This window comes from Rosa chinensis, chromosome 7 (genome assembly GCF_002994745.2).
Source record: "Rosa chinensis cultivar Old Blush chromosome 7, RchiOBHm-V2, whole genome shotgun sequence".
NCBI classification, from domain to species: Eukaryota; Viridiplantae; Streptophyta; class Magnoliopsida; order Rosales; family Rosaceae; genus Rosa; species Rosa chinensis.
The window spans coordinates 17,381,687-17,398,826 of NC_037094.1; the positions used below are offsets into that span (position 1 = coordinate 17,381,687).

Below are 17,140 nucleotides of genomic sequence, written 5' to 3' on the forward strand. Positions count from 1 at the left end.
TATAAATTTCTGTTTATTGACTGGTTTGTATGAGTTCTTATTTTGACAAGGACAAATCATTGGAGTCCATGCAACTATAGACCTATTCAAGATTAATAGAACATACTTAATGAGAAAATTAGTATAGTAGTTATGGTACTTTTTTAATTTCATTTTCTAGTTAATTCTCCTTAGATCGGATCTTAATTTGTATACATATTGTAATAGTTTATTTTGGTGAGTGATCACTAATATATTCATTTTGGCGCTTTTAAGAATGCTTGCGAGATATATATATATATATATATATATATATATATATATATATATATATATTGGATGGTTTTAAACATTTAAGGACACAGTTTATGTGTCCTTATAGGCAAACGATGACTCTTCTTTTTCCATTTTCAAGACACAAATTGTGTCCTAGTTAGGTAAAGATGACACATTTTTCTTGACATAAGAACACATTTTAGGTGTCCTCTATGGGTTACGAGGACACTTATTTTGGACTTTAAGGACACAATTTAAGTGTCCTAGTAGGGAAAATAGGACAATTTTCCATTGTCCTTGTATATGACTTACAATGACTGCTGGATAAAAGACTCTCTTTTTTTTAAGTCCTTAAATGTATTAGAGGACTCTTATCCACTGTCCTTATGACCAATATTTGTAGTAGTGTTATGTTTATCTTCATATTTTGAACAACACGAAGAATCCAAAAACAAAACAGAGCTCTAATCAAGAATGTATAGCATATCAATGTCTGTTTATGCAATAAAACTTCAATTTCTGGTAATAACAGAGGAATCCACTTATAGTACCGTGATCAAATATTTGAGAAACAATGGTTGTCACCAACATATATTTTAACCAAATTGAGACCTAAAACTAGAAAATCCTCAAACCACCATGGAATGTTAGAAGGTCTTGGCGAGGTTGGAGACGGACTGGTGACAACTAAGGAGGCAGAAAGGAATAGACATGGATTACGGATGTGGATGAATTCAACCCCATAGCTGCAAATTGCGATGATCATCTCACTCAATTTAAAAAGAAAAATAAAGTTCATCTCGCACGCGCACTCTCTCTCTATTGCTGAATTGATAGAAAGGAAATATAATGAGAAAGGGTTATCTGAATCACCAAATGTGGATCTCTTAATCAAATTCTTTTCATATTACAGCACATACACTAATAGTAGTATCACATGTCAAACACGTGTCACGTGGCAGCCACATCACACAATGTTTAATCACAACAGAACTCAGCATGACTTACACTACTACAAATAGTATCGCGTGTCAAACATGTGTCACAATGTCACGTGCTAGCCACATTACACAATGTTCACTCGCAAAACAAGGACAAAACTTGGCTGACCAACACCAATGAGGACATGACATGTGTTTAATTTTATGTTATTTTAGCAGAATAGTTGTACCCACAAAACTGTGGTGATGACGTTGGGTAGAGAGAGAAGAGAGAGGAAGAGTTTTGGTATAGGAAGATAAAGTGAAATTGGACACATGTCGTGTCCTTATTGGTTTTGGGCAGCGTCAGCCAAGTATCTTCCGCAAAACAAACACCAAACGGGATAATTTCAGTAAAAATTCCCACGTGCAAAAACTAAGTCTTTACTTAGTTTAGTAACACTGCCAGCTGGCGGGTCCGTTCCCACCATAGTATCAATACCTCATCAATTACGCAACTCATTACCGCCACCTGGCCCTCGCTCACACTGCGTGTTGCCGTGTACAATCTCCATAAGCACGGGTCCCACATCAAAATGTATATAAGGCTATAAGCCCATTCCTCAAACCAGTGTGCTCAGCAAAGAAAACCAAACTCACACTATCTCTACTCTCAGCTAAGAAAACCAAACCAGCTCTACCTCAGATGAATAGCTCCAATTACCAGCTCTCAGACTCCAACCAGAAAAGCCTCGAATCAGTCTCCTCCATCGACAAGCCCGAGTCGTCTTCCTTATCTGACACAAGCGTCCCGACTCGCCATTCACTTCATTCCGACGGAGCGGTGATACTTGCTTCGAGCTGGCCGAAGAAGCGAGCCGGTAGGCGAGTGTTCAAGGAGACTCGGCACCCTGTCTACCGCGGCGTGAGGCGCAGGAACAATAACAAGTGGGTGTGCGAGGTCAGGGAGCCGAACAAAAAGACCAGAATTTGGCTCGGGACGTACCCGACTGTTGAGATGGCCGCTCGCGCACACGATGTGGCGGCATTGGCCCTTAGGGGGAAGCAGGCATGCCTCAATTTCGCTGATTCCGCTTGGCGCTTGCCCATTCCGGCTTCCAAAGACCAGCTCGACATTCGCAGGGCCGCCGCCGAGGCTGCTGAGACATTTCGACCTGAGGAATTCGGCGGCGTCTCAAGCAGCTGCGACGACAACGAGATAGAACATGAGAATGAGAATGTTGAGATGGACAACGAGAAGAATGACGGCTTCTACGAGGAGAGGGAACACGAGAATGAGAAGAAGAACGAGGATGAAGAGCCGCTCTTCGACATGCCCAGATTGCTGACTAGAATGGCGGAGGGTCCACTGCTCTCTCCACCTCGTCATTCCTTGGACAGTATGAACTGGGCAGACTATCAGGTGGAAAGCGAGGCAAATTTCTGCTTGTGGAGCTTCTGAGTGAACACGTGTCCATCATTAAGATGGGACAGGTGTCCAGCTTGCTTTTAAAATTGTATTTTTATTTCAGTCAGATGATTTTTTTATTCTTTTTTTTTTCCACTAAGCGCTTCATATCAGGATTTGGATTTAGTAGGATGATGCACAGATTTTCTAATTATGAACAATTTTTTCCCTCGAGAAATTTGACTTTTGCTTTTTATGGCAAACTTTGATGACGTAGGTGATTAGCGATCGAGGATTCTTGTGGATATTTTGGTTAGATATAATATTTTATTGTTATGTTGATTCTGTTGGTTCTAGGCCTAGCTACTTTGTTATGACGTACTGGTTGTTTCAGTTGGTGGTTTTGCCTCTTGTGTCGATAATTTTTAGGTTCACTCATAGGATAAACGAGCATATTCACCTCCGTTGTCGATTAATATATTTTTACTTAATAAATTTATAACGGTCTATATCCTAAATTATCGTTTAAAGATTATTTCTGTAAAAAACATAGTTAGTTAATACGTGTATAAAACTTCAATACAGCGTATTAAAATTGTAGACTCGATTTTTTTCGCGTATTATTCAGTTCGACCTTTTAAAACACGTTTTATACATGTATCCGTTTTATACGAAGTAAAAATACTTTAAATTTGAAAAAAAAATTAAAGCGCTAGTTAATTAAAACGCGTATAAAACTTTTTTTGATCAAATAAGAACTTCATTAATAATGAACTGCTTACAACGAGTTTTGGGCGACATCTCTTACTCAGAAATGGCCACTAGACTTCCCACTGGAAATCTATATACTGACTCTAAACTTGCACTACAACTGTATGACAAAGACAACAAGCGCAGGAGCAGTAAATCATTGACATCTCACCTCTCGTCCAGCCAGTAAGAACTCTATAACGCGTATAAAACTTCAGTATGAGTATAATTGAAGAAAAACTTCTGTATAGCGTATTGTAATTCAAGTGCCTGATTATATTTTACTTGGGTGCCATATCCTTGTTTTCATGTTTTATCACATATTATAAATGATATAAAATAAAAGCAAGAGTTTAGAGTAGATTAAACACTATATCCGTATTTTTGAACCCATTTTTTCTACTACTTGCCGAATTATACACGTATAATTCAAACTTATAAATTTCCCATATCGCCTTTTATTGACTGAATATTTGACCGTATCGTTAGAGTAGGTAAACCGAATAATACAGGTACGTGTCTTTGCCGAATTATACGCATCCAGTGTTTTACTAACTAGGGTAAAAAATCAATCGAATCGGAAATCGTTTAATTATCTAATTGAATCAAACAAATGGATGGTTCTAACAACACTTACTACTATTATGATAAACCGCCCATGTATTTCATAAAAATGAAAAACTAAAAGGTCTTCAATTTGATTGATTTTTTACAGAGCTAATCTTTGTATTACATTATACAACATGAATGGTTGGATTAGAAAATTATAAAGTTATTATGCGTTAATCGCAAGAGAGAGTGAATACGTTCATTCATCTTATGGGTGAACCTAAGAATTGTTCCTCTTGTGTGGGGGTCAAAAGGGTCTTCATGTTTCCTTACATTCGCTAGTTCTTTGAGACTTTGACTTTGACATTAACCGTTCGCTGCTTTGTGCTATTCTGGGTTATCCACTCGTCTCCTTTTGATTCTCGTACTTGACCTATCTAGCTAGCTACCACATTTTCAGTATTTCTCTTATGTTCTTAATTGAAGATCGACTAACATGTGCCTGGATCATAAAAGATTTACGATAGCGTTAAGAGTAAAAGTGTGATTCCGTCATTTATAAATTCCTACATTTTTCATAATTTTCTCATCTGAACGCACCCCAAGCTTTTCATTGTATCAAGAGCTAAGTTGATCGATGACCAAAATTACTCAAGGACTTGTTAATATTTCAGTTGTTCTACATCAATTTGTTCAAAGCAAAGCATCAAGATCGATATACTTCAGTTACAGATAAGTACTTCTTCATCAAGAATCATCAAAACTCTTCAAGATTCAGTTAAATTATTTGTTGAAAATAGCTTTGGTTCCTGTTAACGAAGCTTTTACTTTACAAGTACTCGATTGAAGTGTTTACATAAAATCTATGTTCAATTGTGAAGAATTTGGATTTGGTACTTGAAACCTAATTTTCTTCTGTTTGTATCTTTGAGAGTTCGCAATTTCTCAATTTGAGGAAGAACCAAAGAAGATAATTTTCTTGGAATCATTATTTTATTGAAATTTTGATTTTCAGAATATAGTTGTTGAGAGATGAAAATTGGTGAAAAAAGTTAAGTTGAAGTATGACGTCTATGTTTGATTGATTAAGGAGGATAGTGATTTTATTTCTTGGACAAATAATTGCAGCATAGTTGAACTTTGATAGAGAAGCTGAAGTTTTGGTCTTTGACTACATTTGAACAGAAGTGAAAGATTCCTACTGATTTCGACTGGTGATTGGAGTTCTGTTTCATCTCATTGGAATTCAATTATTTGCTGCTACTACTATTTGAAATGGTTGTTGTCCAACAATTAAAATTTGGTAAGGAAGTAACAGTAGTTGATGGAAGAGGATATTGTGTGGATTGGATAAAGTCATAAAAACAAAGTATGATTACGGAACCTTTTACTGCTTAGAGTTGAAGATTTGAATTTTAGTTAATTCCAGATTTCTCTATTTGGTTTCTTGTGAAGAAGTAAGTGGTACTAGTATTCGGTTATTTGATTGTTGTTGTGGTACGACTTTATTACCACTGCTCTTGTAATCATGAATACCAATCGGTTGAATAATTGTCTCCTTTCCAACTTTTGCAATTTCATTACTATACAATTAGATGATACTAACTAGGGCTGTCATTTGGTTTGGTAATTATTGAAACGACCGAATACGATCAATATTTAAGGTTTGGTAAACCAACTTTTTGATAACCGAAATCAAATATTACCGAAATAGTTGGTTTGATTTAAATAAATACTGAATCTACCGATTATCTAAATATTAGCTATATACACTCTAGTTTCTAATACATATACATGTATATTAAGAAATATAAACATACAGTTACAGAGGAGCTTCATTTGCAAATGTTTAATCAAAGTAAACATCTAAATTTTTTTTTTCTGACCTAGCGCTCTGCTAGGGTTTGAGAAACCTCTCGCGGTGGCTTCTCGTATCTCCTTATTGCTTGTCAACGGTGGCCATGGCGGCCTCTAGGCTGCTTATTCGCCTTCTAGTTGTGTTGGGTAACGATGGTTTTGTGAGGGTGTCGGGTTTTGGTGACACTACTGCTACGGATGTGGGTATTGCAACCAAGGTCGGTGGCGCTGATTGGGTGTTGTGCTCGTTGATAAACCGAGATGTCTTTGTTCGAAATGAGATATTTGTTGCTCGGATTGCAGAGTGGATGAAGGAGCCAGGAGATCTGAGTGCTCTGTGTGTATGGTTCTTAAATGCGGTTGTGGGCGATGGGACTAGATTGGGTGTGCCCGACTCGTGGGTGGATTTGATGGCGGCGGGCACTACAATGGTGATGGTATCATATCTGTCTTCCCTTGATATGGATGGTGCTGGTAGCTTGAACGCTGGTAGGTGCCGCAATAGCAGTGGTAGGTACGGCGATGTTGGTGGCAATTCAATCGGTGGATGTGCCATTTATGGCGGTGCTGATCCTGAGGCTTGGGACAACAATACTGACGGCATGGTTAGCATAATCGTTGGTGGTGGCTGCAAGAGGGAGCAGTTGATTGCTAGGGTTTCTGCAACCTGGGATTGTTGGACTGCATCTTGAATGTTCGGCTTAGTCTGGACTGGGCTGTTTTGGGTCTACAAGGCCCTGAAGGCCTTTTCCCTTATTTTATGTTACATTTTAGGTTTAGTCATCCTTCCCTCTGCTTTGAAGGAAGCTATGACTACTAGTAATATTTAATTTTAGTTTGGGTCGCAAAATCTAGTGCTCCGTTGAACAGTTATTTAAACTTCTGAGTACTTAGCTTTTGTTAGAATAATGGTACGTGGATTTCCTAAAAAGTGGGTGTACTTTGGATTGCGGAGTTTCTATTTGGCTAGAATATGTTCTTTGTAAGTCATAAAGGATGACTCTTTACTGTCGACTCCATTAGGGTGTGTCGTTTGGTACTACTTGCTTTATAAAATCGGGTTGACCTCTTTCGATTAAAAAAAAATACAAACATTTTTTTTCATAATAATATTAACATTATTACTGATACTACATTAATGCATGGTACATATATTTTAAGTAACTTTATAAAAGATCGTTAAATAATTAGTTTTTTTTTAAATGACTATATGTACATAAGACCGAAATACTTGAATATAATTTATATTACAAAGAACTACTTGTAGGTTGCCATATCGAAAACCAACATATCGAATTTGGTACACTACTAGCAAAATAACAACACACACGGATTTACTGTAGTTAAAAGCCACAGATATCCGTGTGAAATAGAAATACTGACAGAAATCCGTGTGAAATGAGCATAATGGGGCCCACAATAATTTATACAATAACAATATCAACGGAAATCCGTGTAAATAAACAATAGTCACAGATACCTGTGTAAAAACTAAAACATATTCACACGGATATCTGTGTGAAAAAAAATTCCCACGGATTTCTGTGCGTATTATAAATTAGTTTATTTCGAAATTATTAATTTTTTATGTTATGTGAATTATGGATGGACGGATTTTCGTTACAATAAGTATTTGACACAGATTTCTGTGTGAAATGAGTAATACACACGGATGAGTAATCCGTGTGAAAAGCCAAAAAGGAGACTACACACATAAATCCGTGTGAATAAACAACAGTAACTGAATTGAAATCCCAATGACACAGCTTGCAGCAGTCCAACCACAATGCAATAGACCAGCGATTCCAACCCCACCTATCGAGGATGTGTATAGACCTGAAATGCCTCAAACTGTGCAAGAATCGCAGCTGAATTGAAAGGGTTAGTTTCACCAACCATTATCTAGTTTGATGGTTATGTTATTGCCTACTTTGAGTTAGTTCTCAAAGTATTTTGATGAAAATTATTCTTGGACAAGGATTATGTTGTTAAAGGGGGAAAATCTTAGTGATATTCCACCTTAAACAACAATGTATTCTTCAAAACTCCCTTGTTTTTGTAATCCAAGAATAAATGAAATGTATTTTGCTACAAATGTAAAGAACATCTTGCTATGAATGTAAAGTTTTAATATTTTTGATTAAGTTGTGGATTTGTTCATTATATTTGAAGTATATTTATTGTAGAAAACTAAAAATATTTAGGTTGCAGATTAATTAGTAATTATTTTTTTTAAATACTGTCACTTTTACACACTGAAATCAGTGTGAGTTAGATTATACATATTTCACACTGAAATCAGTGTCAATAATGGTTTTGACACAGAAATCAGTGTGAAATAGAGTATACCCATTAGCCACAGAAATCCGTGTGTAATATATTCTCACACATAATTCCGTGTGAAATACACTATACCCATTAGCCACAGTAATCCGTGTGTAATATAGTTTCACACAGAATTCCGTGTGAAATACAGTTTATACATTTCGCACAGAAATCCGTGTGAAATAGAGTTGTTCACACGGATTGCTTTCCATTCCGGTAATTTAGATTTATAGAATTATAGTGGGGCCCACGTTAGTATTTCATACGGACAACATAATCCGTGTGAGATGAGCATTAATTACCCCCCCTCCAAACCGCACGGTAACACTAATCTGTGCGTGCACTGTGCGTAAAGGCTATCACACACTGATATCCGTGTGTAAAAGTCTTATTACCCACAGATTAAAATCCGTGGGTAATTGTTGTTTTGCTAGTAGTGGTAGTTATGATTAAATACCGAAAATTTTGGTCGGTAATCGATAACTCTATTTTGAAAATGAAAGCTTTAGTTTTAAAGTTGGTAAGGCTTATAACCGATTCGAAATGACTGCGTGACAGCCCTAATACTAACTATGTCACTCCTTTCGAAGAAAAAAAAATCTAACAAGATGAAAAGATGTTCTAGGAAAAGATATTCATGCCACTTCAAGACAATGTCTGCTTATGAAAGCTAAGCTGTCCATATAGACTAGTTTAATTTATCATAATCAACTTGTTAACATATTGGTTAACCGTATTTGAAGCAGAGCCTACCCTGAGGGCTGCTGCCTGAGGCAGTCGCCTCAGGCCACCACTCTCCTGGGGGCCTCCGCCAAGTTTTTTTTTTTTTTTTTTAATTTTACATATATTCATTGTATAATTATAATTGTCTTTTGCGTATACTCTACAATATGGCCACGCTACTGCAGCGGCAACATAGATTTGCTGTTGCTGGCAGCACTAAGGTTCGAAGCATAGTGGCCTCTTTTTTGTCTTTTTCTTTTCTTAATTAGTTTAATTGCACTTTTTTGTCCTTTTCTTTTTCTTAATTAGTTTCTTTGCAATTAAACTTCTTTTGTTCCTTCTTTTTCTAGCTTCTATGGAAAGAATATTCTGAAATTGAATACTAATGTATTTGCCATTTGTTTTTCATTGGTTTCTTTAGTAAAGAATATATTATATTCTGTTCTTTTTTATTTTTTCACCTTCTAAAAGAAAAATTATTTTGGAATTGAACACCTTTTTTTTTTTTTTTGCATTACTATTAATGTAGGGGTTTAATTTATATATATATATATATATATATATATATATAAATTTGTTCGATTATATGGTTTTTTTATGTGAGGCCACATTTTAATTATTTGCCTCAAGCCTTCAAAATGCCAGGACCGGCCCTGATTTGAAGTTATGAACAAACTTGAAAAGATTTCGTATTAGCTCCTTTTTATATATTTATATCCAACGATAAAAGACTTCAACAAAAGATAACCGACATTCACTACCTGTTTTCCCTCGAGTAATACTAGCCTCTTAACATGTGCTCTGCACATGTCAATTTGCTTATTTTCTTAAAAAACAAAATTGTAAATCATGTATACAAACATCCAATCCTATATTTGGGGAAATTTCTCAATTTATATTAGAGATGTTGTTTCCTATTTTATCCTAATTAATTTTTAATTTGCATGCATAAATTAATATTTTTAGTTTTTTTTTGTTAGTAATATTTTGTAGAAATATTTTTTTTTTCTTTGGACTATTGCAGTTATAAATCCCACTCCTTGGACAATGCTATCCCACTCCCTCACTCTCACCTCCCACGTTAGGTTTTGCTTCTTCTTTTTTTTTCTTCCAATATTTTCAATTACCAATACATCCTTTATGTGTTAGATTATAAATTATAGAGTTTTTAATGAACTATAGGTAAAATAGGTAGTTCAAAAATTTAACCATTCTTCTTTAAAATTAGCTTAATTATATAAGATGTGGGTGGCCGTCGGTTGAAATTAGCTAGACAAATAAATGACCTTAAATGTTAGCAAAGAACACTGTACCCTACCAACAGTAAGGAAAATGCCTCCAGGAGACGAAGGGAAAATGAAAAACATTTCACCATGAAAATGAGTTAAATTAGTTTCCCAATACATTAATTATCTGTTTCAGGGGGAACAAGCCTTCAATGTGATTGACCATCGCAGCAATATTATGTGATCTGCTTTCGGCTTTCGAAATCGAATTGAAAAGGAAAGGCTGGAAAGCTAGATCTCTTTGATTAGGGGCCCCTGAGCAGTAGGTTGTGAAGGTCCTCAAACTCGTCTGCTTAATGATCACAATCTTTAAGTTCTCTTGATTTGGTTAGTTTTCATGTCATGATTTTTAGACATGTTCTGTCATTCATAAGGATTGACTCATATCTTTTTTTTTTCTACTGCTTGGGGGCCTTGCCTTTTTGTCTGGAAAATAAGAGTCTTAAAAGCAAAATTTCAAATTTATTATGCTCATTCCTTTTGTTATATTACATCATCGCATTATGCTACTATGCCTATAGATCATGCGTACGTTATTTTATTATAGGGGTCTTGACTCAAAGCTCTAAAATAAGTTAAAATTATTTCACTTTACCTCAGCAACAGATTTTTTATTCTCAATTACCTGATTTAAAGTAAAATGACAACTTTGCCCTAGACGTAATTAATGAATTACATTCATGCCATCAATCTGTCTCTCCTTGCCCTCCGATTTTCTCTCTCTCTCTCTCCCCAAAAGGCGGCTCCTCCTATGGCGCAATCTCAAAGACTCCACCGACCTAAGGAAAGCCGGTTTCAGAATGGCGACGGTGGGGTTGAGCGAGGTGGCAGCTTCGCCATCTGGGCTCTCTCTCTCATCCTCCAACCTGCACTTCCCTCTTCATCTTCCCCAAGCTCGACGAGAACGGCGTCGTTTTGGACACCGACCGCTCCATCCCCAAGCTCGATGGCGTGAACTGCTCCGGCAATGCGCTCTAGTATGTTGACTTCACCGATCTGTCCAATAACTCATTGGATGTGCTCGTATTTGCTAGCCACGACTCATTGGATGTCGTTGATGGACTCATGGTGGAGAGCAATATCGCGACCTGACCTGGAGAAGATCCAAATGGCGTCGTAAGGTGGAGATGGTTGTGCTTGCATAAGAGGATGAAGGTGAAGCTCCAGGACTTGCCTGTGGTTCTTGGGGCTTGCTGTGTGCTGCACAATATATGCCAGCTGAGGAATGAGGAAATTGATCCCGAACTGAGTTTTGAGCATTTGCTCCAATTCGGTGCCCAGAACATTTTTTGGGTGCCCAAATGACTTTTTTTTTTTTATAAATGGGGGCATAAGGCCTACAAGAAAAAAAAAAGAAAAAAAAAAGTTTTATCGGGGGACAATAGAGGTCTATTGGGAGGCAATAAATGTTTTGAATTGATATAATCTCTTCGTTTTTTCCTTAATCAAAGTTTTATTCTTCTAATTTTAGACAGATTAGTTCCCATTTTGGCGACCGAAATGTCTATTGGGGGACAATAAACCTCTCCGGCCCCTATGAGATCTCCAACAACCTCTTTGGGGGCAATAAAAGTTTATTTAGGGGCAATAAAGGTCTATTTGGGGGTAATAAACCTTTCTGGCGACGTATGAGATCTCCGACGACCTCTTTGGGGACCTCCAGCGAGGTTTTCTGAGAAGTCCACTGGCCAGTGCCCTGTAGCCAGTGACCAGTGACCAGAATCGGGAGATCATTGGTCGGAATCCGGTGGCCGGTGACAGGACTCTGGTGGAGTCTTCTATGGCTTCTATCTCTCTCTCTCTCTTTACACACACACACACACACACACACACACACACACAGCGCTTCTCCACTGCGGACGTCAGCAGTTTTTCTTAGGAACGGATTTTAGGTTTTGACCCACTTTTCGATCATATTTTCACATCTTAACAGTTCAGTTTTTAGGTCCTAATGTATAGATCACCTCTGCAAAATTTCAGCCAAATTGCTTATCGTTAAGGCATCCAAAACTGCAATTTACAACAATGTATACGAACGGTTCTGGTTCTGCAGATTCGGTTCGTTTGTGTAAATTACATTTTGGATGCCTTAACGATCACCAATTTGGCTGAAATTTTGCATAGGTGATTTATACATTAGGGCCTAAAAACGGAACGGTTAAGATGTGAAAATATGATAAAAAAGTGGGTCAAAACTGGAAATCCGTACCATCCATATATATATATATATATATATATATATATATGTAACAAAGGGGTCAGGGTAAAATAGTCTCAAAAAAAAGAAAAAAACTTAAATTAAGTATTAGGGAAGACCTTATTAGAGTTTTTATAGGTAAGGAGAAATTAAAAAAACTTAATGAGGTAAGTGAGATAAATGGACAAAAAAACCTTTATTGAATACCTTATTTAACTACTGAACTATCCTCGTATATGTGATGACACAAGATCGAGCAACAGGGCATTGAAGAATATCCAAAAAATAATTAATGTGGCAGGATGTGATTATATTTTTTTTTGACACTATTGTTTAGTTATTTATTATAAAGATAAGTGAGAAGAATGCATAATTTAATAGATATTATTCACAAATCACAACTTAGGTATTTTTTTGTCTTTAAATACGAACTGTTATTTGAAAAATCTCGAGATTTATTAGTACGACAAACCATATATATTATTGTATAGTTCACCAATTTTCCCTAGGAGAGTTTTTATTCAAACTTGATTACACACACACACACAAAGTCCTTCTAGTGAGAGATCCTTTTTTTTTGGCCATTTTAAGGGATTACTCATTAGACCCATTTTTCGATCATATATTTACATCTTAACCGTTCAGTTTTTGGGTATATATGATTAGATTATCTCTGCAAATTTTCAGCCAAATTAATAATAATTAAGGCATTCATAACTGTGATTTACAAATATATACACGAACAGTTCAGGTTTGACATATTCGGTTCATCCATTGATTTAATCTAGTTTGATACCTTAACGATCATCAATTTGGCTGAAAATTTACATAAATGATCTATACATTTGGATCTAAAAAATGAACGTTCGAGATGCCAAAATAAGATCGAAAAGTGGGTCTCACAAGGAATCTCTTAAAATAGCGTGCGCGCGCACACACACACACACATATATATATACATACAATCTTTCTATGCTAAGGACCTCCTTATATTTTAAAATCTACGGATTTCCTTGAATAGACTCACTTTTAGATCTCATATCGACATCTCGACCGTTCAGTTTTTAGGTTCTAATGTATAGATCACTTTTACAAATTTTGAGCCAAATAAATGGTATCGAACTAGATTAAATCAATGAACGAACCGAATCTGTCCAACCTGAACCGTTCGTGTTTATAATTATAAATTACAGTTTTGAATGCCTAATGATTATCAATTTGGCTGAAAATTTGCAAAGATGATCTAGTCATATATACCTAAAAATTGAACGATTAAGATGTGGATATGCGATCGAAAAGTGAGTTTATTCAAGGAAATCCTTAGATTTTAAAATCTAATGAGGTTCTTAGTATAGAAAGACTATATATACCGATAGAGTCAGAAGCAAACGTCCGCACTTGATGCAAAAGTGCGGATGCGGCTCGTGGAGGCTCGAGGCGACATAGATGGCGGCTCTAATTCTGTCCTCGGATACTAGGGACACATCGGACGGCATCACCATCAAGGTGAAGGCCAATGTGATCGAAGTCGCAGGTCTGCGCAGGAAGTTCAACAGAAACTCCAAGCATACCAATTTGGACTTTGAACTCGTCCCTGAGAAGCCCATTGACAAGAAGAATCTCAAGATGGAGGCCTGGTTCGGTACCAGCAAGATCAGCGCCACCATCTGTTCCCCCCAAGCCGTTTTGAGCGACGTCCACACTTTTGCATCTTTGCGGACGTCCGCCTCTGATTCAGCCCGTATAAGCTTTATATATATATATATATATATATATAAGCTTTATTTATCATTATTTTAATAATATATATATATATATATATATTATTACAATAATGATAAATAAAGCTTATATAATCCTTTTAATTAGATTGGATGTAGTGGAAGATTTTAGCCGACATTAATGTGAGAATGTGTGTATTGTTGTCTCATATTAATGTAAAAATATAACATTGTATAAGAACTTCTATGAGTTTAGTCCCACAATGACAAATTTACCTTTGTCTTCCACGCACACATCATGGTCAAACTACTGGGGTTAGTGGTTACGTACAGAACGACAGACAAAGACAAAAGCGATTTTGAATCTTAATGCAAATGCTGAGCTCTGCTTGCCTACGTAGCCATGACCTGGGGTTTTTTTTTTGGAGGGTTTTTGTCCATTTACCTCATTTTTAGAGATTTTTTTTCCACTTACCCCATTGAGTTTTTTTAATTCCCTCATACCGAAAACACTTTAAGGAGGTCTTCCCTAATACCCCATTAAGATTTTTTTTTTGTTTTTTAATTTTTTTTAATACCATTTTACCCTCACCCCTTTAAAACTTAGAGAGAGAGAGAGAAACCATAGGAGACTTCGCCGGAACCCCGTCACCGGTCACTGGCCGCCGGAATCCGGCCAACCTTTGTCGGATTCCTGTCACCGAATTTTGGTGAAATTCTCACCAGAAAGGTTTTTTTTGCCCCCAATAGACATCTATTGCCCCCCAATAGACCTCTATTGCCCCGATAGTCTATTGCCCCCCAATAGATGACTATCAGCCATGTATTGCCCCCCAATAGACGACTATTGGGGGGGGCAATAGGTCGTCTATTGGGGGGCAATAGAGGTTTATGAAACCTCGCCGAAAGTCTCCAAAGAGGTTGTTGTAGATCTCATATGGGGTCGGAGAGGTTTATTGCCCTCTGAATAAACCTGTATTGCCCCCCAATAGTGTCTATTGCCCCCTAATACCAATCTATTTCTTAAAATTAGATAAATAAAACTTTGATTAAAGAAAAAAACGAGGAGATTACATCAATTCAAAACGTCTACTGCCCCCCAATAGACGTCTATTGCCCCTCAATAGACATTCAAAACCTTTTTTTCCCCCTCTATTTTTGTCCCATTACTTAAAAAAAAAAAAAAAGATCGGGCACCCACCTATCTTTCTCTATCTCTCTCACCTTCAACTGTAGCAACCGTCTGCAGGTTTGCTACCAAAGTGATCGTAGCACCTTCGACTGCTCGAACCACTGGGCTGAACACCCGCGCCAACGAGACTACAAGCGGAGGTCGAGCTCGAGTGCCAAATCTAGCCGGAGATGAGCTATGGTTTTGATTTCGTTGGAGAGGCGGTTACCGGCGACATTGAGAATCTGTAGACCTTGTGGTGGAGCTTGGCCTGAAAGTCCTTCCAGAGGCCAAGCATCATCGATGGAGCTTGGTTCTTCTTCGCGTAGCAACGATGCTTGGAATCGGAGACGGAAAACCACAACTCTCCGAGCTCACAATTCCGGCGGCCCATCAAACTCGCCGAGTTTCTGTTTCTACCGTCGATGAATCTTTCGGCGCCGTCTTTCTGAGCAGAGAGAGAAAGAGATAAGAGAGAGAGAGAGAGAGAGAGAGCAGATCGTGTGGAGAGAGTGTGGCAAATGTAATTAATTAATTACTTTAAGGGCAAAATAGTCATTTTACTTTAAATAGGGTAGGTGGGAATAAAAATTCCTTGTTGGGGTAAGTGGGATAACTGTAGCTTATTTTGGGGATTTTGGTCAATGACCCTTTTTTGGAACATAGGGGATTAATTAGCCACCCAGTAGGCATGATAAAACTAACAGGATACCGATTCTGATGGACACAGCCATACAGAACAAAAATAACAAAGGAAATTTAATTTCCAAACTGAGCTACATAGAGCTAGTAAGAAGAGGGAATTAAACCTGAAGATAACATCTATAAAAAAACAAAATTGCATGTAGCTGACAAAAGCCGCACGAAGCCTCTCGTAGCCGACAGAAACCGCGCGAAGTCGATACAAGCCGCACGAAGCAGCACCAAGTTGCCGAGTAACTCCATAATCAAAAAACCCTAATGAGCAGATCTGAGACATGGGTTGGATAGTCTGAAACCACACCTGGAAGCACCTTCCTCTTCTCCACCAGTGATGCGCCATCCATGAAAGAGCCGAGGCCACCAAAGTAGGACAAGATCGAAAAGCAAAGGATTGTAACAATGGAGAATGATGGTATTGAAACCTGTGCGTGAGCACCCATACTCACCTAGGTCAACGATTTTCACTTTTGAGCAGCAGCCATGAAAACTTTCATGGAAGAACTCACTGGTAAAGGGAGGAGTGATAATATGAGGTGTTGGGTGGAAGAGTTCATGGAGGATAAAGTCAGATCTGGAAAAATTTGGGATAGATTGATTAAGAAAAGATGAGAAAACAAGCAAGGAGGAATAAGGTCCTCTAGATCTGAACATAGCTAGTACAAAAACATCACAAAGGGTGTAAATCAACACAGAGGGTGTTTAAAGGGCTGATACTGATGAGTGACGGTGGAAAGGTGAAGAGGGAGGATGAAGCTGGAGGTGGGTGGAGAGATCTGTGTTGTTGGTGGACTCTCAATGTGAATGGGTGAGTTGAAAACTCTAGAGAGAAGAGGGTGCCTCTCTCTCTAGAATTCTCAGTGTTGTTTTACTTTGACCTGGGGGTTAATCCATCCGAAATGAGGGCTTTCATTTGGGCAATCCGCCGTAAAATATAACCTTGTATAAGAACGTGCATGAATGCTAAAATTTCTTCATCAATTAAGATTGTTGAGCGTGCATGGTCACTATATGTCTCTTACATGGGTTGAGACAGAAACATAAAACTTCCCAGTACAATTACCACATTTTCTGGTTTTTTAGTTTTTTTCTTCTATTTTTCAATTTACTATATTATCTTTATTGATTAATTATATTTCATAGTTTTTTAATATATAAAGGTTAAATTGGTAAAAAAATTCAGTTTTGGAGAGCAAGCTCTCTTCTCTTAATAATAGTATAGATTAGTCTTCCTCCACACATGCTCTGCATGTGTAAGTAATTTTTTTTTTAAAGATAA

At 37.3% G+C, this 17,140-nt stretch overlaps 1 protein-coding gene across 1 annotated transcript; it reads left to right on the plus strand.

Moving 5' to 3' along the window:
* Positions 1 to 1,811: 1,811 nt before the first annotated feature.
* On the plus strand, positions 1,812 to 2,794 carry LOC112176591 (dehydration-responsive element-binding protein 1E). The gene has a single exon (XM_024314593.2). The coding sequence runs from the start codon at positions 1,882 to 1,884 to the stop codon at positions 2,635 to 2,637; it is 756 nt and encodes a 251-aa protein (XP_024170361.1). The 5' UTR covers positions 1,812 to 1,881; the 3' UTR covers positions 2,638 to 2,794.
* Positions 2,795 to 17,140: the final 14,346 nt, after the last annotated feature.